At 38.0% G+C, this 25,615-nt stretch overlaps 2 protein-coding genes across 3 annotated transcripts in view; one reads left to right on the top strand and one right to left on the bottom strand.

The window, feature by feature from the left end:
- LOC105197035 (transcription factor Sox-3) overlaps positions 1–25,615 on the top strand; it is a 413,519-nt gene that overhangs the window by 54,217 nt on the left and 333,687 nt on the right. The gene's annotated exons all lie outside the window — the stretch shown is intronic.
- Positions 2,544–8,706, bottom strand: LOC105197038. The gene is made up of 4 exons (XM_039453684.1): positions 8,577–8,706; positions 7,814–8,123; positions 6,322–6,522; positions 2,544–5,354 (listed from the first exon to the last, which is right to left on the bottom strand). Exons 2-4 carry the CDS (start codon positions 8,063–8,065, stop codon positions 5,307–5,309), a joined length of 501 nt encoding a protein of 166 aa, XP_039309618.1. The 5' UTR covers positions 8,066–8,123; positions 8,577–8,706; the 3' UTR covers positions 2,544–5,306.

Here is a 25,615-nt window from a genome sequence, read left to right as displayed (position 1 = left end):
TCTCGTTCGCGCAATCTTAAACTTGGCTTTATCGCCTCTAACGATTATCGCGTGGCGATAATTTCCCGTTGCCGGCAAATATCATGCGCATCCCGGAATTCCGGACGGGATTCGCGTCGGACCATCGATCGTTTCCCCCCGCGCGGAAACTCGCACGCTCTTCTAACGAGACACATTCGGCAGCAGGATTCGACGACCACCGTCGCCGTCGCTGTCGCCGTCGTTGCTGTTGCCGTTGCCGTTGCCGTTGCCGTTGCCGTTGCCGTTGCCGTTGCCATTGCCGTCGGGCGGACGGAGAAATCTCGCGACGTGTACGCTTCAAGAACTCGGCATTATCGGTCGGGTTTTCTCACGGATACAATTTCCCGACGCAATTTTCTTTTCAGTCGGCCCCGACGAATCCAACGCGCGCGCGGGTTGGACCGTGGGTGGCAAATGGCAAAGAGAGAGAAAGAGATACGGTGACAAGGGGTTGCGCGGAAGGGTGCAGAAGAGGTGACGGAGGGGGAGGGGGGGAGGTGCGGCGCAGCCCATATTCGTGCATTGTGGCACGTTCCATCGCGTTCTCAACTGAACTGAACTCGACTCAACAGTGGAGGACACAATGGGCGGTATGAATAAGTATAACAGACAGACACCGGTACAGACAGACACAGGTAGCTCAGGCCGCAGTATGTGAATGAGGAACCCATTTGATAACACGCCTCCACAGCCACCCAGGTCCATTGTGTCGCTTCCTATTCAGCTGCTCTATGCCCTCTTCTCCTCCTATCCCCTCTTTACCGTTCCTCCCCTCTCTCTCTCTCTCTCTCTCTCTCTCTCTCTCTCTCTCGTTCTCTCTACTCTCAACACCCCTTCTCTCCTCCTCTGCCGGATTCGCCTTGCTCTGCTGGTGGTGTTACCCCTCTCGCTCGCTCGTTCTCGTTCCAATATCATCGCGGAGATCTTGTCCTATCTGTCCTGCACCTGTATTATGCACAGAGGAAAAAGGCAGACACGGATTCGCCGTGTGGATTCCTTCTTCTTTATTTCGATCGCACCTTGCTTGCGTGGGATCGGATCCCGATGCAAGTGAATTAGAAACGCGAGGCACCGCGCGCGAAAATCGCTCAGGATCCATGAATAACTTATGATACTTAATCTTCACTTGATATTGTCCTCCAAAGGAGCTGAATATCCTCATAAAAACGCAGTTTTATTTAGCGTTCGGCAAAACAGGTTATAAACTACATATTTTCTTCATTTTGAGTAACACAAAGAAACTTTATAAAAAATAATTTAACATTTACATTTAATTATTTTTATTTTCCATTATTTTATTTTATAAATATCAATTCACAGTATGAAAAAATATTTATCGAACTTTTCATCCTTCTCTATCGTTTTTTTCACCGGCAAGCATATGCATCTTTAACGGCAAAAGGGTTAAACCGACCTTGTCCGCGAAATATGTATTACTAGCGAATGATCCTGATCGCGTGGATGCTATGGAAGCTATCCTGGGACAGCAGTTGTATGCGGAGGTTGTACATCGACAGAAAGAGAGAGAGAGAGAGAGAGGGTGGGAAGAGGCAGGGAAGGGGGAAGAGAGTACCGACCAACAACAATGAGGTAGAGACAAAGCCCAGGTACAATGCTGATGTTGAACTCGACTGATTTCGACGATTTTTGGCCTTTGCATGTGCATCGCGCGTTACTCGACAATGATTCCCGCATACGTAATCATCGCTATAGCCGCGGAACTCTGGTACCCTCGCTCGCGGCAGTGGCTCTCACCCGCGGCCTCTTTTTCTCTAACCGGACCTCTTTCGAAGACGTCTTTGATGCTCGGGCCGATAGAACATCACCGTGACACGGCGGTCCGTTTGTCGGCTCAAACTCCGGTTCATTGAATAACAGTGGAGAACCGTAGGTAACTCACCTTCGTCCGCGCAACTCGCTTTTCAATTGTGTGAGGTATTTAAACGACAATCATCGCATCGGTGTAAGTAAAAGTGCAATGAGTAACGACGTGTACCTTAGAATCTATTTTTAGAATATTAGATTTTTAGAGAATGTGTGCAATGTGTGTGATTCTTAATATAAAAATTAAAGATGTGACGAATAACTTTAGGTAAAATAATATTTATTTATCGAAAAATCTTTACTTAAAAGAAATGCAATATGTACAGAAAATTCAGCTAAACAGGATGCCAGTGGTATCGGAATAACGTTTAGACGTCTATACAATATGATCTGAAACGCCGACATGATTCATCATGGGATGGGATTCATTTCACGGTTCGATACCAATTCATCGTGATCAGGAGTATTCCGAGTCCTTATAGTGATCTCGCAGTGGGCCAATCATATGTTATATGCACACACTCTCAACTTCGACTATTGAGTCCACCTATGAAGTAGTAACTAGAATTAAATCATTTTAAATTAAAAAGATGATAGTAAGAATGATTATTATAAAAATATGACATACTCTATGAATAAGAATGCGTTGATTAATACACCTTTGGCTGGGTCAACCAATTAATCGTTTGTCAATAAAATTGAAATTAATTTGACAATTTTATTTCGCTTATAAATAGGTAAAGATGTTAAACATACTTCGGCATCGTGTCTCCTATAAATAGAAACGCATATGTAGAATCGCTCTCGTTTGGTTTGCTCGAGCACGAAGAAAATAAACACGCGTACTTTCTTCATGCATAGACAGGCTCAAGTTAAGAGTGAAACGTATTCCGCGATGCGCATCGCGAAGCTGACTGACGACAATTTCTTTCGCCGGTCCCCGCGGTGCTTTTTCGACACTCGCGAAGGGTGGATCCCGATCGATTGAGCACCGCTGACCGCACCTGAATAGATACATTGTGCCGAGGCGGCCTATTGACGGGCGATTGTTCCCTCAACAATAACAACAATATCTGAATAGTCGTCCTGCGCATCTCTCGCGCGTTGCACGCACCCACGCATCCGCGCGTGCACGCATGGACGGGGCGCTTTCACGCGCGCGCGTGCACCGGCGTACACGCACGCGTGCGAAGTGAAAGGTTCCCGCACACCCCCGCGGAATACATGCGAGCGATATAAACGCACATACCAGTGGCGGATTTAGTAAATATCGAGGCCCAAAGGCGAAAAATCGGCGAACGCAGGAAACGTCGTTCTTAATTTCGCTCAATGAATGACAAATAATTCATGCCCAATATTAGCATTTCATTTTTTATTATTATTATAAGCAATGGACACATAACGCTCGTATATGAAATAATCTCGTGCGTTGCAGAAAAACTTGGAAAAATATGCTGTTATATGTGAGAGATTGCTATTTTTATATAATTTTCTTACAATCTCTCTCTTTTTTTTTTAAATAATTTGTCCATTTTTTTCTGCATATACACACACACACACACACACACACACTCACACGTATATGCGTGCGCATCGATGAGAATCGAAGAAATACGCGCGTGTTGTGCGGCCGCGAGTCTCGCGAGTGTGGTCTCTCTCTCGTTAGGGGTATGAGCGTTTCGGGCGGGATTGTGGATCGAACCGGCCACACAGCGCCACGCCGGGTGTTACGCTTGAGCTGAAACAATGCAGAAGCACGAGGGTCCGAGCGATCAACCCTCTTGTGCGGCTCGTGAAACGGCACTAATGCCTTTCGCGCGAATTTACGCGCTAATTCGCCGAGCGTTCATCTTTGGCCTGGCTCAAGTATCGCTACTATTATATTCGCTAATGCTGCACCGCGACAATATTCTTAACATTCTGTACACACGTTGTTTTACGACACTTTTTCTCCGCACTTTTTCTTTTTCTTTGGCTCCCGACACTTGGTTACTTTTCGTTACTTTTACAAGTATAAAAAGAATCTTTCAATGACTCTTTGTAGAGCGTACTTTAATCTCTAGACAGTATTCGTATGATTGTTTAAAAGAGTTATATAAAAATATTTTACCTAATCACCGAGCTTTTTAGCGTCTTAAAAAATTCGACAAAACTGTCGAATTGTCTGTACAGAGTGTTAACTTGGAACAATAGCTGCTCCCCTCTCTTTTTTATAAAAATTATCAAAGAGGAAAGCATAAGTTTTCTACATTTCTCGCAAACGTTTTATAACATAATTTTACTTAATATGAAAGTATAATGTAAAAGTATTTCGCATTGAGATATATAAAATATTGTTTATCATGCATTTATAAACAATGGTCAAGATATATATATATATATGCAATGCCGTCGTAGAAATACGTATTTATATCCCACGAGCAGGTACTACATTTATCGCGAAAATGTAAGGGCTCATTTTCGGCGGTTTGCTACTGAAACACGATACATCTATCGATAAGTCATTCGATAACGATGTTCTGGCAAAGTTCAACGACATTTATGATTATTGCAAAAATTGAAAAGTTATATGATCAATATGATGATAATCTTGAATCTTGATAATGAAATGAGATATATCTTTAAATGGTAAATTTGTACAAAGAATACAATTAAGAATAAAATTTTGTATAAAGAAAGATCTTTAGGCGACATGTGCAACTTTTTACACATTATGCCTGTGAGTAAACTCGCGATTTTTTTTTCTAATTAAATGTTCTAGTTTAATTTATCTTACAAATCGTCATATCTTGTGTAAGATTGAATTCGATATTGTTTGATTGTTCGATGACAGTCACACGATATTCTATATTCAAATATACTTAAGAGTTTTGTAAGACGCTGATATTCTTACGCACGACATTCGTTATTTGTCCAAAGTAATAGTTAGATATCTATGCACTATATAGATGAAAATAGAAAACAGTGTGTCGCAAGAGGTCAATCAGCAGAAAGATTTAAATTTGCATCGTAAAAGATTGTAAAACCATATATAGTGTCTAAAATTTAGGCACCATAGAGACATTAAATGACCCATTATTGTTATTTCGATGCACAATTTGTTAATTCATATTTCACTACGTTTTACGATGTTAGGAGAACTAATAATTACTGTGCAGCCCGTATCCGGCAAGGGAACGTATACCTTTTTTAAAATAATTTAGATATCTCTAGATAACTTTATCAATAAATTGAATCATTGATTGCGAATATTTCACTTATTTCAATATGCACGTTTCATATTGCAAATTAAACGTTTCTGATTCTAACTTAGATATTAGATTTATATCTTTATACGTTCCTCGATTTACGATACGTCTCCATCCGGCTGCCGCTTATCCGGTCTATTACAGTTCAGTTGTCCATGACGGACGCTGGACGTCGCTGTCGTTAATCGTCGTTTCGTTACGGTTAAGTCGATATCAAAAGATGGACGGTGGCTCGTAAAACTCGCATTCGTGACAATATTTCTGTAAAATATAATTTCAATCGTTAGAATTATGATTAAATTTTAATATTAAAATAATAAAAAAGGGGAGCTTATTATGGTAAAATAAAAAGAGAGATAAAACGGCCAAATAGCGAGCAAAAAGATGCTTAATTTATATAAATAATAATCTTAAATAAATTGCGTTCAAGTACGAATATTTCGGCTACACAGTTTTGTTGTTAAAAGTCAATTAATAAAATTGTATTATATAAATATTTAAGGAACATTTACCATGGCTATATGAAACAACAAAAAAAATTTTAATTACGAATGTCTAAATTTTGACCTTGAAATCAGCTGCAAAGAAGAAAACAATGAAAAATTAGATTTTTGCAACAAAAATGGCCCTATTTTGTTATAATATATTCTTAATATTTTTTGAATTATTTAGTACTCTCGGTCAAAATTATTTATGTTTAAAATTATAATCACACAAATATTTCTTCTATATGTGAACTGTACTTTTACAAATTTTGATCTAATTTCTAATTATTTTTTCTATCTATTTTAGCCACTTGAATCAATGTTGCTTGATCACATGTTTTCCATAAAGTCATGAGTAAATTCGTTGTAAACAAAAATCTTTATAACTTTTTATTGCTTTAAATGTGTGAATCAACTCTAGATTTTTTAAATATAAATTTCCAAACACATGTAAGAACAATCTGCAACATTTTTATTAAATATTTAATATTTAAAAAAATAGGTACTAAACACCTTTACTAACACAAAATATAATTAATTTTACAAAATCAATCTATATAAATAAAATTAAAAAAAAAAATTTTTAACATTTTGTGTTAGTCCAATATTAAAATTTATTAGTTATATATAAATTATACATTATATCTGATGTTTTTAAAAATTAATTATATTGAATACTTTTGTTCCGGCATGGGTAATAAAATATTATTGTGATTCATTGCTATAATGTTTATGCTACATACTGGCAGATTACAATCCTTGGTAGGCGGCTGCTCACGTAATCGATGATGTATCAAACGATTAGTTATAAAATCTTGAATGTTGTTTCGAGTAAACGTTCGATCTCTCATTTGCCAATTGGACGACGATCTGATGTTCGCTCCCAAATTCAATATATCGCGGCCTTCGTATACTATGCGTACAGATGGTATTGGAAGAATGATCTGGAAGAGAAAATATTTATTTTTGTTTTGCATAGATGCAGACTTATGTTTGATACACGGAAAAAATCGATTGCTGCAGCAAAAATCTGTGTGTGATAGCCAAACTTTAGCTGTCGCTGCAATAAAAAAAATTAATTGTTAACTTAATTAAATTTTTTAACTTGATTAAATTTCTTCAATCCAAGTATTTATGTATTTAAATTAAATATGTAAATGCTTAAACTGAAGTTCAAGTATTTGGTGTATTTTTATTTAATACATAATTCTTGAACTGAAAAAAATCAATCAAGTTATCAACTTTTTTTCCTCAGTGTAAGGATTACAAAAAATTACGCAAATATTTTAATGAATATATAACTATGGTTACACACATTACAATCATTAACTGTTATTTCACTGCGGGAGACCCAAGTTTTTGTGTTTTTGATAATAATATTACAGACGCCATTACAAATCCGAATATCAAGTTTCTGAATTAATTTTTAGTAGAAATAATCGAAATTGTACTGTCCAAATTTACTTCTTTTATTTTCATCTTGAAGTTCTTGACTTCGAGAAATCCTTTCATAGAATGGAATCCTCTTGCTTCAATACATCCTCTTGTTCAAAACAAGAGTGAAAGATTTCATAATGCTACGCCTTTTACTCTGTTTTCTGCAATTCTTACTTAGGAAAAATATTCTGTTTGTTAACGCCATTTGTTCGCAGACGAGCGATTTGTTACGTTTGTTAGCTAAAATAGCAGATTTCAATTTATAAATGATGTAATCAAGTTCTTTTTGCTAAGAAATCGATGTAGTAACAACAGCGGCAAATTTTTTTGTTGCTGTAATAAAGTTACAGTTTTAGCAAACCATAATTAGCTGCGCCAATAATAATTTTTTTTTTTATTAACCTTATGTCGATTACTCTCTATAAATCTAATAGAGTAAAACGTCATTAAAAAAAAAAAAATAAAAATAAAAATCGAGCAGGTTCAATTTTTTGAATAATTTATCGTGTCAATAAGAATAAAAATTTAATCCTGGTGAGTAAAATTTATTTCTATACAGATACAGACTGAAAAAGAGTCTGTGCAATTTTTCTTCGAATGATTTTTTACTCTACGAAATTTAGAGAATATAAGAAGCTATAAATGCATTCTTTTTTATTAAACAAATATTTTACTAAAACATGTTTAAGAAAATTCTTCGATATTTTTCTCTTTCTTTTTCTACATGTGGCATTCCTACGATACCTTTTTGTGACGAGTTCTGAATTATTCGTGATCTCGAACGCTCGCAATGTTTACCTTCTCTTGGGTCTTGTACGGTAATTTAATCGGTGTTTCTGGTCTCGATGAGATCGGCGTTATTACTGACGCCAATTCGGCGGACGTCGCGAGACTGCTGATGCCGCTGGAATCGCTTCTGCTACTTGGAGAATTCCGTCCAGTATCGAACAAATTCCTCTGTTCACGCTCAAGATTAAGAAGCTTCGTGCTCAGTGTAGAAAAATGCTCCGGGTCCAAACCGAATAATGGAAGCGCTAACGTCAATGCCATTTTTGCTCTGAGTTGTCCTCGATTTTTTCTCAGTGAATTCTTCGACAATCGAAGTCGACTGTCACGATAATACCACAATTAGAATTAGAGGCGATATGATATTTACAAGATCCCAGTTAAAGCGACCTTTTTGTCAATTAAAGCGTCGACGTTTTACACATTTTTTGTTCACATCAGCACTTTGCATACGCTGCCTTTTAAATTGTTTAAAATAAAAAAAGGAAAAGAATGAATTTAGAATTTGAAATTATATTGAAATCAAGGAAATCTCAGCCTGTATACGTCGCAAGTCTACGGGATTTCTTGTTTAAATCGTGCGGTGTTTTCCGTTAGAGACATAAGAATGTAAACTTCCACACACACTATGATATTTGTAGATGAATATTCGAGCAATTGTTTCGTTTGAAAGAAGTTATTACGTTTTCTTAATTCTCTTGAAAGTACGCGCATCCCGTTAAAAATCGAGTACGTAATATTTTTTACAAGATTTCACTTTCACGTTTGATATTACCTGGATCTTAATAAAAGTCGTTATTCTTTAATCGTTGTGAACCGTAACGACGTCAACCGACAACTGAAAGTGTCCTGCTGGTATATCCTGCCACACTATTCGACTTGTACATACAGTCTTTTCGTTCGAGAACTCGTGATTACAAACATGACCTTCTAACGTTTCGAATCGCGAGTGAGAAATATTAATTCGCTCAAGTACTATGCTGTCTAGAAGCATTTAAATATGAAATATTTAAAAATTGCAGATAATTTATTTTTTACAAAAGAAGGAATTCAAATAATTTAACAAAATATATAATCAACAAATCTTGCGAGTCTATTTTATAATTTACAAATTTACAGTTTGGAAAAATGGGAAAAGTTTTAATTAAAAATTTATTTAATTAGAAAAATATTAATAAAGAATGAATTCGAGGTTCTTGGGTGTAAAACCATTAAAGAGGAATATATAAGAGGATCAGCGAAAGCTTCAGACGTTTAAGCTCTCTTTTACTTTCCTCTTGAAATCGTAGGTCTCTTCGAACCAGAATTGTGCCATAAGATTACATCTACATAGATTATTTACATATTGTTTACGTAATGTTTACACGAATCTTTTTCATATTGAAAATTAAGTGATGTAAATTACTATAAATTGGATAACTCAATACAGAAAAAGTAAATTAAATTAGTATATTAAATTATAAAATTGTTAATATATCTGATTTTAATATTAATAAAATAAAGTAATTAAGAATTAAAAAAATAGAATATAATTTTTACCATTTATGATAAAATGAATCTGAATTTTATGTATTACTCATTATTATTTATATAAATAATACATAAAACAATTTACATTGTTTACATTATATCAGGTTTGGGTAAGTTAATATATTTTTTAAAAGAAGTTAAATTTAAAGTTATAGTGGCTTATAAAATTTAATTACATTAAAAATTATACGAATAAATAACCAACTAGTTGAAAATTACATTAAGATTAAATCTACCTAAATTAAAATTTTGCAAAGTATTATTTATATTAACTTTGAAATTCGAAAGTTTTTAAATTTAGTTTACTTAAAACAATTAAAATACAGATCATCAAACAAATTTAATATTTTATTTGCAAATTAAATTTATATAAAATTATAAAGAAATGTTTTTTTACGTTGAAATATATTTTCTATTGTGATCTTTTTGTATGTAAATTTTCTGCGTAAACTTAGGAGAAAAAGTTAATAAATTAAAATTTTAATGTATTTCAAAAGTCATTAATTTAAAGTTAAAAATTAAATCAAAATTAACCAAGTTCAGTTAAAAATTATTAACTCTTAACTTTATTATTTAACTTTAAACTTTTTAATTACCCAATTCTGTATTATATACACACACTTAATATAGATTATTTAAATTTTATATATAAATATCCAATCTCTTGCTTCTAACCATGGTACATTATTTCCTCGTACCCTGAGAAATCTCCTTTACCGACGAGACTGATAAAGCCATTTTCCAATGGTATCAGCAGTTTGCTGTATGGGCTTATGGTACAGCAGTGTTTCTCTCTTCGGCCGGAATGCTAGGATCTTGATCTGGCGAAACCTACTTTACCGACTGCAATCACCTTTTCATTTTAGCACGCGTTTCTCTCACAATTTATAATATACGTTAATTAACATTTACATTAAATGCAATTTACAAACAATTTTATGTACTTGCACTAATAACAATTTGTCATAATAATTGTTGCAACAACAAATATCATTCGGTTAATAACTGATACCTTTTACCATACGACAAGACGCTGGTAAATAATACAGAGGATAACTGTTAGTCCTTGACTCGCTTACTCTTAATTTTTACGAATTTATTTCTTCGAGATGCCGCTAGGATATTATTGTGTTGAACGACTATCATTTAAATTTTCAATTTTTATTATTATTTCATTGTCCTGATGCATAACTTGCATATAAACTTTCTTTCAAAGTTATATTTTATTTCGTCTCTTAACTTAAAGCAAACTGTAAAGATGCGTTCGATAAAATTAGTTTTTGTATACTAGACTGAACTTTCTCGCAAGCACTTGTGTAACATCATTTCCTTTATAAGCTGCGTCAGAGCACATCTCAGTCAGGTGGTCTGGCGCTACTCAGGGATCGTCATGGGCAACAACGACATCGTGTATCGTATTACATGTGTCACGGACGCAGTGCGGATTTGTTGTGAAAATTGACGGCGAAGTTTTCATTCATCTTTCTTTCAGCTATACCTCGCTCCTGAGACTCCGGTGGATGCTTTCCCAAAGTCATGAGACATCGCCAATGAAGATGATTGCAGACATACAGTTGCGACCTGCTCCTTTCTCTTTCAATTCTATAGTGCAAATCGTCATTCGTAGTGATTGAAGAAAAAAAAGCGGTTTTCCTACGAAGAAGCAGTATTTGATTTGTGTGGTTTTTAAGGCATATCTGTACCTGCATTACAATTGATTGCGCACAAAGAGAGAGAAGAAGAAAGAACGAGCTTTTAATTCCAATACAGGACTTTCCTTCTTCGTGGTATAGCTGATTCGGAAATGGCTTACGCACCAAGGCATATTACGTGGGTGTGTATGTGTATATATGTATATATAAAGTCAAAGGAAGAAATAAATAATGCCCTTTCTAGAAGAAAAGGAAACAAAAATTATCTAATTATCACTTAGTGTATATGACGTTGCGTAGAAGAGAAAGATTAAGAACTCTAGATACGGGAAGAAAATATTCTTAGGACAATGACTTCCAGAAATTACGACATCCCAGATGCGACTCCTCGAATCTTTCCGGATACTCTAAGAATTATATCAGAGTCATGGAGCTAAAGTTAAGATTTAATCTCCCGCAACATGCGTCGTAATATGCAGCCGAGGATTACATTCCACACAGGACAAGGTGTAGAAAGGAATGGCGAATGATATATGTTGAAAATATAATGCAGAGTTCGATTTGAACATATTCTCGCCAGTTATAAGTATCACGAATTGTACAAAAGTCAATATAAAATTGTATTATGTGGGGTATTGGCTGTTTATATACCATGGAAACGAGAACTACTCTTCTTAAACGATGAATTAAAATGATGAAGTATGGTTCATAGGATTCTCTGTGAACGTGTCTTAGCTGAAAGAAACTTAGGATGGGAACAGCTCGAAATTAGTTGAGATTTCTTGCAAACTGTAGTAGCACTGTCGACCACCATTTTGCACCGAAGTACTAAATAAAAATTTTTTTTGCTTAAGATTTTAATTGATGTTTGCATAAAAATAATTTAAAACGTTTTTCAAAAAGCGAAGTTAATGTATAATGGATTAATGAATAATGGTAGTACAATTTTATATATTTATATACATATGTGTGTATTTAAACTTGTTGTAAGCACATTTAATAAAATACTTATAGCTCGAGAATATTTTTTTCGTGATGCAAACAACGTTGAAATTTTTCTGAATCAGTAAAATAAAATTATAATTACTAATAAGTTCAAAATTTGAATCAATAAAAATATCAAATATAAATAAAAGAGTCACAATGGATCTTAGTACTGCAGAATAATAATACTTTTACAATCTACGGCTTGTGCGAACTGCACGCCGCATTTTCGTTAGACTTGATACATTACATGATACTGCAACGTAATATTAATTTGATAAGCAATTTCATAGTTTCGATGCTCAGGAGCATTTATAGGAACCCTCCACTCCGTCTTAATAAATTGTAAAGAATTTTATTATGAAAGTAATGGCCAGGATTCGAATGGCCAGGACGTGAATCTTCCCAAATTACATTGCTCGTTAATTTATAATATTACCGACATCATGTGTTTTAAATCCAACTAAAATACGTTGCACAGTTTGCGCGCGCGCACACACACACACACACACACATAAGCCGGAGAATGTAAAAATTATTATTCAGCACTAAGATTCGCTATAACCAATTATAGGCCGTCTCATATTTAAAATTATAATTATTCCAATCGAAATAATTTTTTTATTAGAAATTTTCTTGCGATTATTTGTTATAAATATTAAATATGTATAGAGTATACGAAAAAGTTAATAACGCATGTAGAAACACAAAACACATTTTTTATATGCTTTATTAATTATTCGTATCCATTATTCGTATCTATGTATCTTGGAAAACATTTAATATTTATAATAATGAAAAAATAAATGCAACTATGTTCCATTATTCTGGAACTTATACTCGAGTAAAAGAGTACATTTGTACCTTCTGCACACTAGAATTCTATGTTACCGACATATGCGTTCTCTAATTTCAAATATCGTGGTGTGCCGCCAGAGAGCCCTCCTTGATACATTGAACCCTTCTGAAAGGGTTCAAGACCTTTTTATCATAAACGAGATTAATAGGGGTTTTACTTTGAAACTATATCGACAAATGTAAATATCTAAATAATATATATTTATGTAATCATAATCTTTTTGTTTGTCTCTCATTATAGACATCGCTTTTTGCTACCAGAACAATAAACTTCAAATATCAAGTTTTCCAGTTTGAATGTTTTAAATCATAAAAATTTTGTAACACTATTTTTAAATGCTTATAATGTAACGATTTAAATGATTTTAAAATAACGATTTGATCTAATGACCTACTGGCAAAGGAATAAAAATATCATTAGCTCTTTCCTCAATGTATTAAATTTTTAGTAGATTTTTTTGCAGATAATTCAAAGTGACAATTTTTGAATTATGTTGTTGTTGCATCAAATAAGCGATATGTCACATTATTTATTAAAAAAAAATTTTGAGTTAACAATCTTTAGTAGTGCTATAATTTATAGTGCTATAACTTATATAATATCTTTGTATCACATAATTTCTCAAAATTTCTTAATAACCAAACTGTAAGGTTGTATAAAACAATCGTTGTATAATACTATATAATCATAATTTTATTTATGTAACTGTTAAAAGCAATAGAGAGAGACTATATATAAAAGTCATTAAATCGTTTTTATTGTTAAAGAAATTAATACATTTTGGGGATTCGCATGCTGCAGAAAATTTATTCATTTATTATATGTACATAAAGGTACAAAGTGCAAATTATATATCGTACTTGTTTCTTGGGTTGTGAGATATTCTGCATTGTCAAGTCTCTGGTGTATATACCGGGCGGACGTTACGCGCGGCATCACATCGCGTTGCATCGCATCGCATCGCGTCGCATCGCATCGCATCGCGCGACCCATCCGGTGGCCCTAGCAACGCACATGCGCCCTTCTTGGACTCTCGCCTCTCTGGTTTCTCTCTCCGGATGGTTGGGGATTGGCCCGGAGTAACACCCCCTTATAATGGGTTCACCCGTCCGCGTCGAGTGCTAGAGAGAAAGAGAGAGAGAGAGAGAGAGAGAGAGAGAGCGCAAGAGCGAAAGGGAAGGCTAAACAGAGATGGGTGAAGCGAGGGAGACCGAGGGAGAGATGTAATTCCGTGGTAGCGAGAGAGGAATGAGAGAATCGGACGAGAGCGAGAGACAGCGGCTGCGAGGGCCGCGCGCGAGAGGGATGAGGGCAACGGAAGCCATATTGATTTCCCTATGTTTCCCCGTGTTGTTACTATAGCGCCGGGCGAGGGTGCGAGTAGTAGGCAGGTACTACCCTCCTCGACAGCCACCCCGTTCTTCTAACTGTCGGTTGTCCGGCGAGAGAGAGACTGTGCGCTGTACCACGGCGCGGCTCGTCGCGCCATACATTCTGTCCTCGTGCGATTCTCTCTCTTCTTTTTCTCTCTTTCTCTCTTTCTCTTGTCCCCTTTCCTCTCGCGTCGCTGTTTTTTCCTAGCGACCTTCTGTCTCGCGTACAAAGTATCGCTCACTATTTTCTCACCGTCGTTGTGCCGTCCAGCGATCGAGCGAGCGATTTTGAGCAGTATGTTCTTTCTGAAAGCACGAGATATCACCGCGATATTGCCGTGTATTTTCTTCGTTTTAATACTTGACTATGTGAGCTTTTCTCTTGTAAAAATTGAAGTTTTATATTTTTGAAAACTAAAAATCTTAAAATCGAAGGAAAAGATGGCAGGAAGGAAAGCGGTTTTCTTATCGAGAAGAATATTTACTTCGCGATTATAAAAATGTGCTTTCTTTATTTACTGCGAGCACTGCATTGTCATATAATTTGTCAAAAGCGGATTGACAAAACTACGAATCAGCGCGTTAACCCATCATTTTTGGCTACGAGCCCCGAAACATAAAATATCGCTGCGAGACACGATTCGCTCATTAACGACGGCCCATCGTTCATCACTCGTGCCATAACATCGTTCGTGATCATGCGTGAATCGGATGTAACGTTTTCCCCCTAACGCCGCGGAACGGTTCCACGGCCAGGAGGTATCCGCAGGAGAATAACCTGGGTGGTCCTCCGACATCAGCTGCGCAGCTTCCCAAACGCGCGCCACGCGTTTTCCTACGCTTTCCTACACGGTGGTGTGTCCTAGCGCTCTTTCCCGCGATCACGAAACCTGGATGAGAGACGCCGCGTATATACGCCGCGTTGGAACGAGGGAGACGACGAATCGTGCGGTTGTTACCTAGTGATGCATGGCTCGGTAATAGCTACAATACAACCAGCTTACAAGAGGGGTTCCGCTACCATGCCGCTCTCGGCGACTTGAGATTTATTGCCTCCGGGCGGATCGCGGATTCCCAGATTCCCCGGTTTGCTCTTATAAATGACTCCTATTAATTGACCGCGCGATGGTAGACAAGGAAAAAGGGCCGCGCCCGGCACCTGATCCATTTACGCGCGGATAATTCCGCCGCGCAGGTGATAAATTATTTACATTCGCATCTGGAGGTATTATAGCGAAACGCGCGTTTGAGATACGTACGGAGATACGCCTGCTAATAGCCCGTGAATGTTGCTCGTTGAAAATCGCGATCTGAGAAAAATAGCAATTTCCGATAATTCTGTAATCTCCGCGCCGCGGTTTCGCAACGTTAACTTAGCCGAAGGAATGCAGCGAGGACAAAAATAATCGCGCGCGAGAGATAAATACGAGATATATTATTACTTTCGGATTCGTCGCGGTGCTACATCGCGTATTTGCACTCGACTCCGTGTATCCGCGTTCGTGGTGAGAAAAAGGAAAAAAAAACCGGAAGAAAGAAATACAATTTACTCCTCGGCGTCAGACAGAATTTTCCGCGGCTGAAATTACCGCTTTCATCGGAGCGGCGGCGGTCAATTTAGCCTGCAAACTTCCCGACACACGGGAGTTCGCGGGAGCGACATTCGAGCCTGAGCTGAATGGCGACCTCCGCCGCGCCGTGGGTGTTCCCCGTCGTTTCTTTCTCATCTTTTTTTTTTTTTATTTAACCTCCCTCTTCTCGCGCGACGCATGATCGTTCGGATTTTAAAGTGCCAATCAGAGGGGGCTGGGAAAAGGAGTGGAAGCAAGAAAGAATATTCGATATCGCTGGACTCGTGCCACGGCCACGTGTCTGACGCGCGAGAACAATGCGAACTAGACACACACTCTCTCTCTCTGGGCCTGCACGAGCAGCAGCGTCCCCAAGCGCGAAGCGGCCACCTAAATAACCCGCGCTATTAAACGCGTCCTAAATGCACTTAATGACGAGTTCTCGTGCAAGGCGTGCGATCGAGGAGGGTAGCGCGCGCGCGGGTGGGTGGGCCGCTTGTCAAAACACGCGCCCGCCAAATCGCACGCGAGCGTGCGTAAATTGAAACCGAAGACTCGTCGGGGATCATTTCGTCGAGTTCCCGACCGTTCACCTCTGCGAGAACAAAAGCTCGGCATTTTGTTTTGTAAACTTTAATGCTAGGAGCGGGCGCGGCGCGCCGTGCCGTTTAGACGCCCCGTCTAATTGTAAGACAAAACGAAAATCGGTGGTTGCGCGTATTTCGTAAATACGACGCAATAAATAAATAAACCCGCTGTTGAGTTACACCCGCTGCGTTTTCTCCACGCGGTTATTCAGATTATACTGAGCGGCAGCATATTTGTAGCTTTCCGAGGAGATCACGATTGCCCGCGCGAGGTGTTTCGACTCGTGAAATTTATGTAAAATCATGCGGGCTTTTGTTCGCCGGTGTGATATGTGGACCACTAACGGTGTGTAATAATGTAAGACCGAAGGTCGCAGGTAGCAGACCGCCTCTCTCGCATCCTCATAACATGTAAAACACCGGGATTACGGGATAATGACTAGGAAGCGCTGGTGTTTGTAAACTTTACAGTTTGCCGATCCACCGTACATATCCAGCCTTGTCGGGTAGTTAGAGCGGTCGCGAATATGCGAATGAAAGTTCTGCATTCGCAGAGATTACATCGCGATAACGTCGTGTTAGATCGTGCAGTCTGGAGGTAGCGAATCTATTTTTCAAGATTTTTATTTAGCGATACGGGGTCGATAGATTTTGATAAATTATTTGATCGTTCAATTTTTAAAAATATTCTTTATTTAAAAATATAAAATAGTCATGTAGATTGAAAGAAGTTTGGCTCAATCAATGCAATCGCAATTCGTGTTATAAGACACAGGTAAAAAGTGAGCAATAATATAATGATGTAAATTATTATTAATTAATCAGAATTAATATTTAATACGGTAAGATTAACGTAAAAGATGATGATGAAGACAGACGTACAATTAGTCTCACGTTAATTGGTACAGTCACAGCCTTATTCGAAATGTCCTTGGTCGATAGACATATTGGATGTCATTAATTACCAAAAAATCACGTGAATACCAATCATTATTAAAGCTCCTATTAATTAACAGTTTGGACGATTTATTTCTTAGATGAGACATATGAGACTCTTTTGAAGAGAAATAAAATCAAACTTAATTTCTTACTGTTAATAGACGAGCTTTCTATATATTTAACTTCTGTTAACTTTTAGAAAGATATTTTGTATTATTTATATTATTTTTGAAGATGAATTTTAAGATGCTGAAGAAGAACAAGTGAATCCATCTCATATTAATTTTATAGTATGTTAAAATGTTAATTCTGATTGATAAATTATATTAATTTATACCATTATATTATTGCTCATTTTTTATCTGTTTTTTATAACATGAATCGTCGTATACATTATTGCATTAAAAAAATGTCATGGAATTTAATTTATAAAATCCAATAGTATAATCAAAGATTAATGGCTGCGTACGGTATAACAAACATGCAATTTCTGTCTAGCGTTTTATTAGAATCTAGAGTCTCACTTTCGGATGTAAATAAAAAAAAAATATTAATTTACTGCACACGTATAACGTAAGGAAGGCTTCCAACAAAACTTCAAGTTAATAATTGAGCTCGCGAGCTTGTTGAAAAAACGTGCCGAGACAGCGGAGAGCTAATGAAACGCCATGGTGGATCATGGGGTGGTGGTTCTCGCACGTAATTCCCGTTGTCCGAAGACCGCGCCGGAGTGGACACGAGGGATTCTGCCGTAGGGTCTACCACCCGTGGCTTTAATATCGCTTTATTAACCCACTTTGGACGCGGGCCCGAGTCTCGAGATCCAGTTCCCCCGCGAAACCTTACGTAACGCTGAATTGTTCGGCTAAGTAGACGAACACGTGACGCAGATTTAGTGTAATAAATAGAGCATGATCGTGTCAGTTAGCCCGCCTAATATATTGATTTTTATCGAATTAATTTTGTAAATTAGACTTGAAAGATCAAATTTTAATTAAAATAAGATGTTTGTTTAAAAATCTGTGGAAGAATCAAATTTTTAGTTTGTTTACATCTTTAAAATTTGAACCGCAACTACTTTTCAATGTTAAATTAAATGCATTGCAACACTATGCACGCTGTAACACTAGGCATTTGTCGACATTAAAAATGCAATCGTGCTGTTTTAATATTTTCATTGTAACAACATTATAGAACTTTTTATGCATCCCATCGAGACTGTGCAATTGCAGAATTTCATCGGTAATCCCACGAAACGAGGTTCTCGAATTTTCACATGCCTGACTTACGCAAGGGTCGGCTTAACTAAGGCCGGCTTCCTTCCAGTACCGAAGCCAGCAAATGTCAGATCCAAATATTTTAGTTTTTCGCAATCATTCGAAGCAGCGGCGTAAACATCACTTGCGAGAATTTCAAGAAATACGTATCCTAAAATATGCGATGATTTAAAAAAAAAAATCTGTCGTCTACAAATATATCCTCGGGCGAAATATATTCTCGCCGCCGAATGTATTTCTTGACGACGCGGTATAATCGCGAATGTCGGGAGAGCTTAGCGATAGAGAGAAAGACAAAGAGAAAGAGAGAGAGAAAATGTAGATCTTGCCGGAACTCCGCGTAAAAGGCACCCTTTTAATCCGCGCTCAGCGACTCCCTTTCGATAGACGGGAGATTATCACGGGGGTATCGTACGGGGCCTCTCGAGAGCGTTGGTAAGGGTGAGCGAGGGGTAGGGAGAGGAGGAATCCGGAGAGGAGCCGCGAGGAAGAGAGAGTGCCCCATGGTTACTGGTGGCCAGAAGTGGGGCTCCCGCGGAGCGGAGCACCGCCAAATCCACCGCAAATGCCATCGAGTACTTCTTGCTCGTACGTGAGCGCAAGGGCGAGACCACGAGAGCATGTACTTGAACCAGTTGGGGACCACCGAGAGTTGTGGCCGACCGAATGTCGGCTGCGTGCACGTGGCGGTCTCGAATAACTCGCGAAAAATGAATATGCGCTGTATACGAGCTTTGTGCATCGGTAAAAGCTCGTATCCGACCTCTTGGGTCTTGCGAATACTCGCGCTGCACTCATGTCGAAAATTACATGCTCTACACGCGATAATTGCCCTGGCGAAAATAGCATGTTTATTGAAAATTTATAAGATGTCTGCGTAAGTGTTGAGTAGATGTTTAATTGGAGTTTTCAAACATTTATTGAAGTATCTATGAGATGGAAATTGAAACATGGAATTATTTATATGAGATGTTTTCACGACTGTTTGATAGACGTTCGAAAAGTGCAGTATGTTTTCGGAATGTTACAAATGTTCGGGGAATGTTTTATTTAAAAACTCTTTGAATATTTGCAACATTTTGAAAACAAAACTTTTTACATTTTTAAAACAATTCTATGTTCAAATTTTCGCCTAATAAACAACGCTTCAATAAATATTTCAAAATTCCAATTAAACATCTATTCAACATTTAAGCAAACATATTGTAAATTTTCAATAAACATATTATTTTCGCTAGGGTGTACGAAATACTATGCTTCAACTGTATCTACCTTTAATTCAAAGTTCAAGGTAAAGTTTGCTATTTTAGAAAATGGAACTGAATATAATCCTTTCTATAATGTTAATGAGATTGTTCGCACGAGATTGATTTATAAATTCACACGTTACGTGAAATACTTTCATTCGTTTTAACTTCAACCAATAAGAAATTACTGCGATATCTTGTCTATTTTACGTACACTTAAGAAAGAAAGACCTTTCTCTTCCATTGTTGCCTTTTTTTCTTTCGTGCGGATGGAGGAGAGAAGGAGAAAAATATTTTCCCGAAATGCTACGAATAATTTGCGGACGCATTTTTGCTAACGTAATTTATCTTTGATTTTCTGATTTTCTGTTTCTGCATAATAGATGCTGTAGTATGACTGTAGTATATACTCTAGAATGAAATCGCGCGCAAATTGTTGAGAGGAAGTTAAATCGCCGTGATTACTGTTACAATTGAACGTGGATGACTCGTGCGAGTGTGTTTTCGGAACCATCGCTCGCTTTCTGTTTGCGACTTTCGGGTCACTACACTTCCACTTTTATTGACTATACTCTGGTCGTAAGAGAGGCTTGCGGCAGCAGCGCGTTGACGTCGCGTGTTCGAAATTCGGAGTCGCCCAGGGAACGACGACGACGACGACGACGGTGACGAGAACGACGAATACGACGGCGACGCCGACGAGAAATATGTATAAACAATATACATTTATATATCAACGTACATATACGCATCGGCGCGTATCGCTCCAACGGACTTTGCGAGGGTCGGCGCGAGGGTGACGTCGGGAGGCCGGAGGGGATGGGATGGAGCCGGTTTGTAACAAAATCAATAGAGGGGTGGCGCGCGAGAGGACACACGGGGGGATAAAGCGGGAGGGAAGGGGACAGAAGCGTAAACGGGCCGGCGCAGGAAGAGGGTGGCTCGCGCGCGGGGTGATTCGGAGCGAGCGCAAGCGCACTCGAATGGCGCGGAGGTGGTTGCGCGGGTGGCGGAGGGAGGATGGGCGAAGGAAGACAAAACCACCCCGCCGCCGGCTACTCCCACCCTCTGGACGAGGCGACGGACTGCGATGGAGTGCCTCCATCCTCCTTCTCCTCCTCTTCCTCCATCTCCTCCTCCTCCTCCTCCTCCACCTCCTGCTCCTGCTCTTCCGCCGTCGTTGTTCCCCTCTCACCCTCTCCGTCCCTACGCACCACCTCCTACCTCCTCTGCCGCCTACTTCGAGTCTATAGAACAGCTCTCGCTAACCTGGAACTCGAGGGAGCGATGCACCCCCTAGAATGGTACGTGCTGCCATCGTCACTGACGTGGCAAACCTCGGAACAGCGCGAATCTCGGGCATTTTGTCTCAACAGGAGCGTCGGTCCAACGATATTTCGTCGCGGATTCCATGACCAATAGTTTGAGAACAGATGATAATTTCTCAAAATCGCGTGTAATTTCATTAGACAATTCTCTCTTTTGCATTTTAGATTTTCTATTATTCTAACGCGCGCAATAATTTTAAATCGTTGTTAACGAATCTAGATTTGTTAGAGTGACGCCGTGAATCGGTTTAGAGGCTTACCAATATACTGAAAATCCGATTAACGTGGCGTATACTCCACTAATCGGCGAGTTTGTGCGATGCAGTATCATTTTTTAACACGTTGAACGCAACGGTGACCACCGTCATCCTCTGTGACCGAATATAGATTTTCTATGAATAGTGGATCTAAATGTTCGCTAATATCGAATTTCCGGATTCACAAGGTCCCATCAGGCTGTGTAGCAATCCCTCGCAAGTTATTGTCGTTCCGAGCAGCGGCTTCGCGCGAGTATCGATTCTTTGATATAAAAAGTACCTATCGCAATCCGCAGCACCAAAACCAATGAACTATCAAGCCGTTTTAGAAGTTTGAAATATTAAACAATGTTATTCACGTGTCCACTGTTTAAATTTATCTTAGACACTACATTCTATAATTCGCGACAGATATGAAGATAAAATTCTATTTACAATATAATTTTACACGTGTGTATTTTAATACGAATTACGTACGTGTGCGCGCTTGTATGTGTATAGATGAGCGAGTGAGTGAATGTGTATTCAGATTTTTTTCAGATTTTTTTCAGATTTTACTTTTATTTCGATACTCGGATTTTTATTTTTCGTAATACACGCGATACACTTATAAACAGAATTCTATTCTGAATTTTGACACAAATTATAAATGGCCTAAAGTAGACTTAACAATAAAGATGTAATTAAAGAAGGCTGTGAAACGTACAGTATCATAATCCTCGCAGTTTTTTGATGATCTGTCGAATAAATTCTTAATGTAACGTGCTATGCATCGAGTACGCGATGTCGCGCGTTAGAAGTAAGTCCCGCGAGTAACGTACTACGCTTCGCGCGCGGTTTGTACCTGTCGCAAATTTACTGCAGATGTAGTCTACGCGTGAATGGTAACCTTTTCACGCCGAATACCGCCATTTTAGCGAAACGAAACGGCGCTGTCTTGGCCTGATAAATCGTCCAAGACGGGGAACTTCTCGCTGCGGCGGAACGTCGTTTGCAAACACTAATAAAGTGCCATTCTTCCGCCACTCGGTTCGTCTCTCACCCTCCGGTAAATAGGCTTGCTCGCGCGCGTATTGTCGCCGCTTGTAAGTGTGCGCTACGCGCTCTACGCCACGCGTGCGTGCGTGCGTACGCGCACGCATTATTTCACGCGGGGGCGTCGAAAAACGTATTTACCGTTCCCGGCGGGACAAGCGCCTTGATTTGTCGCCGAAAATCAGGCTAGGGTGGAATCAAGGGTCGCGATAAAAGCATTAGCTGCCCGCTTAAGTGTTTTTCCAACTTGTTCAACTCTGTTGTCTCTCCCGTCTCTCTTTCCTATCTTTCTCTTTCTCTCTCTCTCTCTCTCTCTCTCTCTCTTTTCTCTTCCTCTTTCTCTTCCCGTTATCGTCTCTCCATCCCCCGTCTCCCTCCCTGTCATCCGATGTTGTTGTAGGAGGGACGTCGCCGTTCTGATATCGACAGGTCTGGCGTGTCTTCACGTCCTTAGCATTTCCGTTTTTCTCTTCTTCCGCGAGATTGCTGAGCAGAAGCATCGCGAGGAAACTAGCTAGCCGGAGCTGTTGACATTTTATCGGATTGGTTATTGGCATGTTTCGTTATAAACTTTCGTGAACTTTGACTTAATTAACTGATGCGTTAAAATACGAGCGAAGCCAGCGTGATATTAAGGGGTCAGTGGTGAACTCTGTTTTAAAGGTCATCCCACTCCGAAGACCAACAGCGAAAGGTTAGTTTTAATGATGCCGAATCGATCTACGTATTATAACAAGTACGTACGGTAAGAAATATTTGCATTAAGAATGAAACACCTATTTATTTGACTTCTAACATTTACAGATAAAGATGTACTTAATCAGGTCATTTAATGGAAACTTGTTGATCAGCATTTAATGTACTATTTGTTATAAAGTTATTATAAAGCAATTGGTTTCTGAAACTTGTCGGTTCGCCATCTTTCGTCGGTTATTACCTATAAATAGCGATGTATGACCGATGTTTGGTGATGTTTGAGCGAAAGCGGCGTAATAATCTGAACAGTGGCAAACAGACTTAGATAAAAGTAAGTGAAAGAGAAAGGGGGAGGAGATAAAAGTCTGAAGGAGAAAGAGAACGGTGGGCAGGCTGAGATAGAGACACTGTCTGACAAAGGACGACAGAATCTCTTTGTTCTCGCGGCTCAACGGCTTCACTCCGTGGCCGCGATGTTTTGTCAAGGTCACTCTCATTCACTACCTATGCTAGTAGTAGCTCGTTTTCATTCTCCCTTTCGGACTCGGTGTTGTCATTTGTGCTTTCTTTTTTACTTTTCAATCTCAGGGCACATTGATCTGCGTCGAGTGTTTAATTCTAATATGGCAGACAAGCCTCCTTGCAGTTAAACGACTTCAAACGGTTTGACACCGATGTGGTAAAATTGTACGCGTAAGTCTTTATTTCCGTTGCTTGATTTGCAAATATAATAGAAGAAGGAAGAGAAGAGAGTGTTTTGTACTATGAATTACAGGCGTAACGACTAATATAACGTAACCTTCTAACCGATGTCATCCTGCGTGTGACGAATTTTACATAATATATATTGAAAACTATAGATTCTAAATCGACAAAATATTGGTTCGTATCTTTGCAAAGTATTGTACAATATAATCTATTTCATCACTTCTATATGTCACTTGGAACAAGCTCGTTTCAGGGTTGTCGTCTCTGAATGGCAATATTGGTCTGCGGTATATGAATGGCGTTTTTTGAGATACTTCGAGAAAGAATTCCGTTACCTTTTGTTGCCTTTTCGCTTTCAATCGCTTTTCTCCTTCTGCCTCTTTAGGTCAAATTTTATACTCCGTATTCTGTGTCGTGTCAAACGATAGACTCTTAATGTTTTGAAAAAAATGATTAAATTTTTCTTTAACGTACATAGCCAGACATATTAATTCAACTGTCTTTTCTTCCTTAATTATTTATGATACAAGTTATTATCTTAAAGTATTTACATTCGCACCATTGTTATTATTATTATTATTTTATCACTTTTTAGCATTTTCTTATTATACTGCTTATTTCTTTCATTGTTAGAGTGACGCTTTCCTTAAAAGAACATAACAAACTTCTCTCTTTCCTTCTTTCTCTCTTCGTTCCCCACATTTCTCGTCTCCGCGCTAGATTTCTTTACGCGGTGGACCAACGATCCATTGTCGACTCGGGGCTCAGTAGGTAGAAGTCGGGTGCAGGAGAGGAAGAATTGTCGCACTGTAGAACCGAACCTCTACCGACAACTCGAAAGGAAATGAGGTGCCCCCGACAGGACCTATCCCAACGAAAAAGAAGTCACCGGACCGTGCGAAGGAAGAAAATCTTTCCTTACGCGAATCACGCGCGCGTCGTTGGCGTCGACACCAACATCTTGACCGCATTTCTTCCTTTAGAGATGGAGTATCATATCACGAGATTAAGATATACTTATAAGTATATATCCTTTACGATGATGTCTTATTTCCTTAATGCTATTTTATTGGAATAATATTTCGCTTGTATCATAAAAAATATATGACATTGAAAAGATACACTTAATAATGCCTGTTAATATTTTTGTTATTTTTATTTATTATTATTTATTACACTGAGAGAAAAAGAAATGCTTATAATTACTACATTTTAACAGTAATTTAGAATTATTTACGGTACCAACTATGTATTTATAGTTGTTTTAGTATGCAAATTATAGCTGTTAGTTATTATTACTACGTAAATAGTAAATAAATGTTTAAAAAATAATTTACTATAAAATTGTGATTACATCTATTATATGAAAATGTTTATTTTACTTTTATCATCTATATCTTGATATTTTACTGTATTAATATTTAATTTGAAATTATAATTTATAGTAAAATCTTTTGTATTTAGTAGAGCTATAAACACAAAGTTATTATTATTATTATATTAATATTTTAACAGTTATAAAAATAGAACTCCTAATCATAAATTATTTTAAATGTCATGCAAATTTAGTCAGAAAAATCAAACACTTCTCTCTCAATGTATACTATTTGTCATTTTTATATTTGTGATAATTATTTTTTGATGGTGATTTGATGATTATTTATTCTTGATATTTTTATGATAATTCTTATTTATCGATGATACAAATGCGATTGTGTCGCCCTATCAATACACACCTTGTCAGTAGGAGGATTAGAGTTTTAATCTTTTT

The sequence above is a fragment of the Solenopsis invicta genome, chromosome 9 (assembly GCF_016802725.1).
Source record: "Solenopsis invicta isolate M01_SB chromosome 9, UNIL_Sinv_3.0, whole genome shotgun sequence".
In the NCBI taxonomy this organism is placed as follows: Eukaryota; Metazoa; Arthropoda; class Insecta; order Hymenoptera; family Formicidae; genus Solenopsis; species Solenopsis invicta.
The sequence above is the reverse complement of the archived record's forward strand: the minus strand, read 5'-3'. Positions and strand labels throughout refer to the sequence as shown.

Bases quoted from the DNA above. Each gene is read 5' to 3' on its own strand.
- LOC105197038 (XM_039453684.1), bottom strand. From the start codon at position 8,065: ATGGCATTGACGTTAGCGCTTCCATTATTCGGTTTGGACCCGGAGCAT. The intron at 6,523-7,813 runs GTAAACATTGCG...TTTCTCTTCCAG, and splicing joins CGTACAAGACCCAAGAGAAG to ATCATTCTTCCAATACCATC. The intron at 5,355-6,321 runs GTATGTAGCATA...TATATTTTACAG, and splicing joins CCAAGGATTGTAATCTGCCA to AAATATTGTCACGAATGCGA.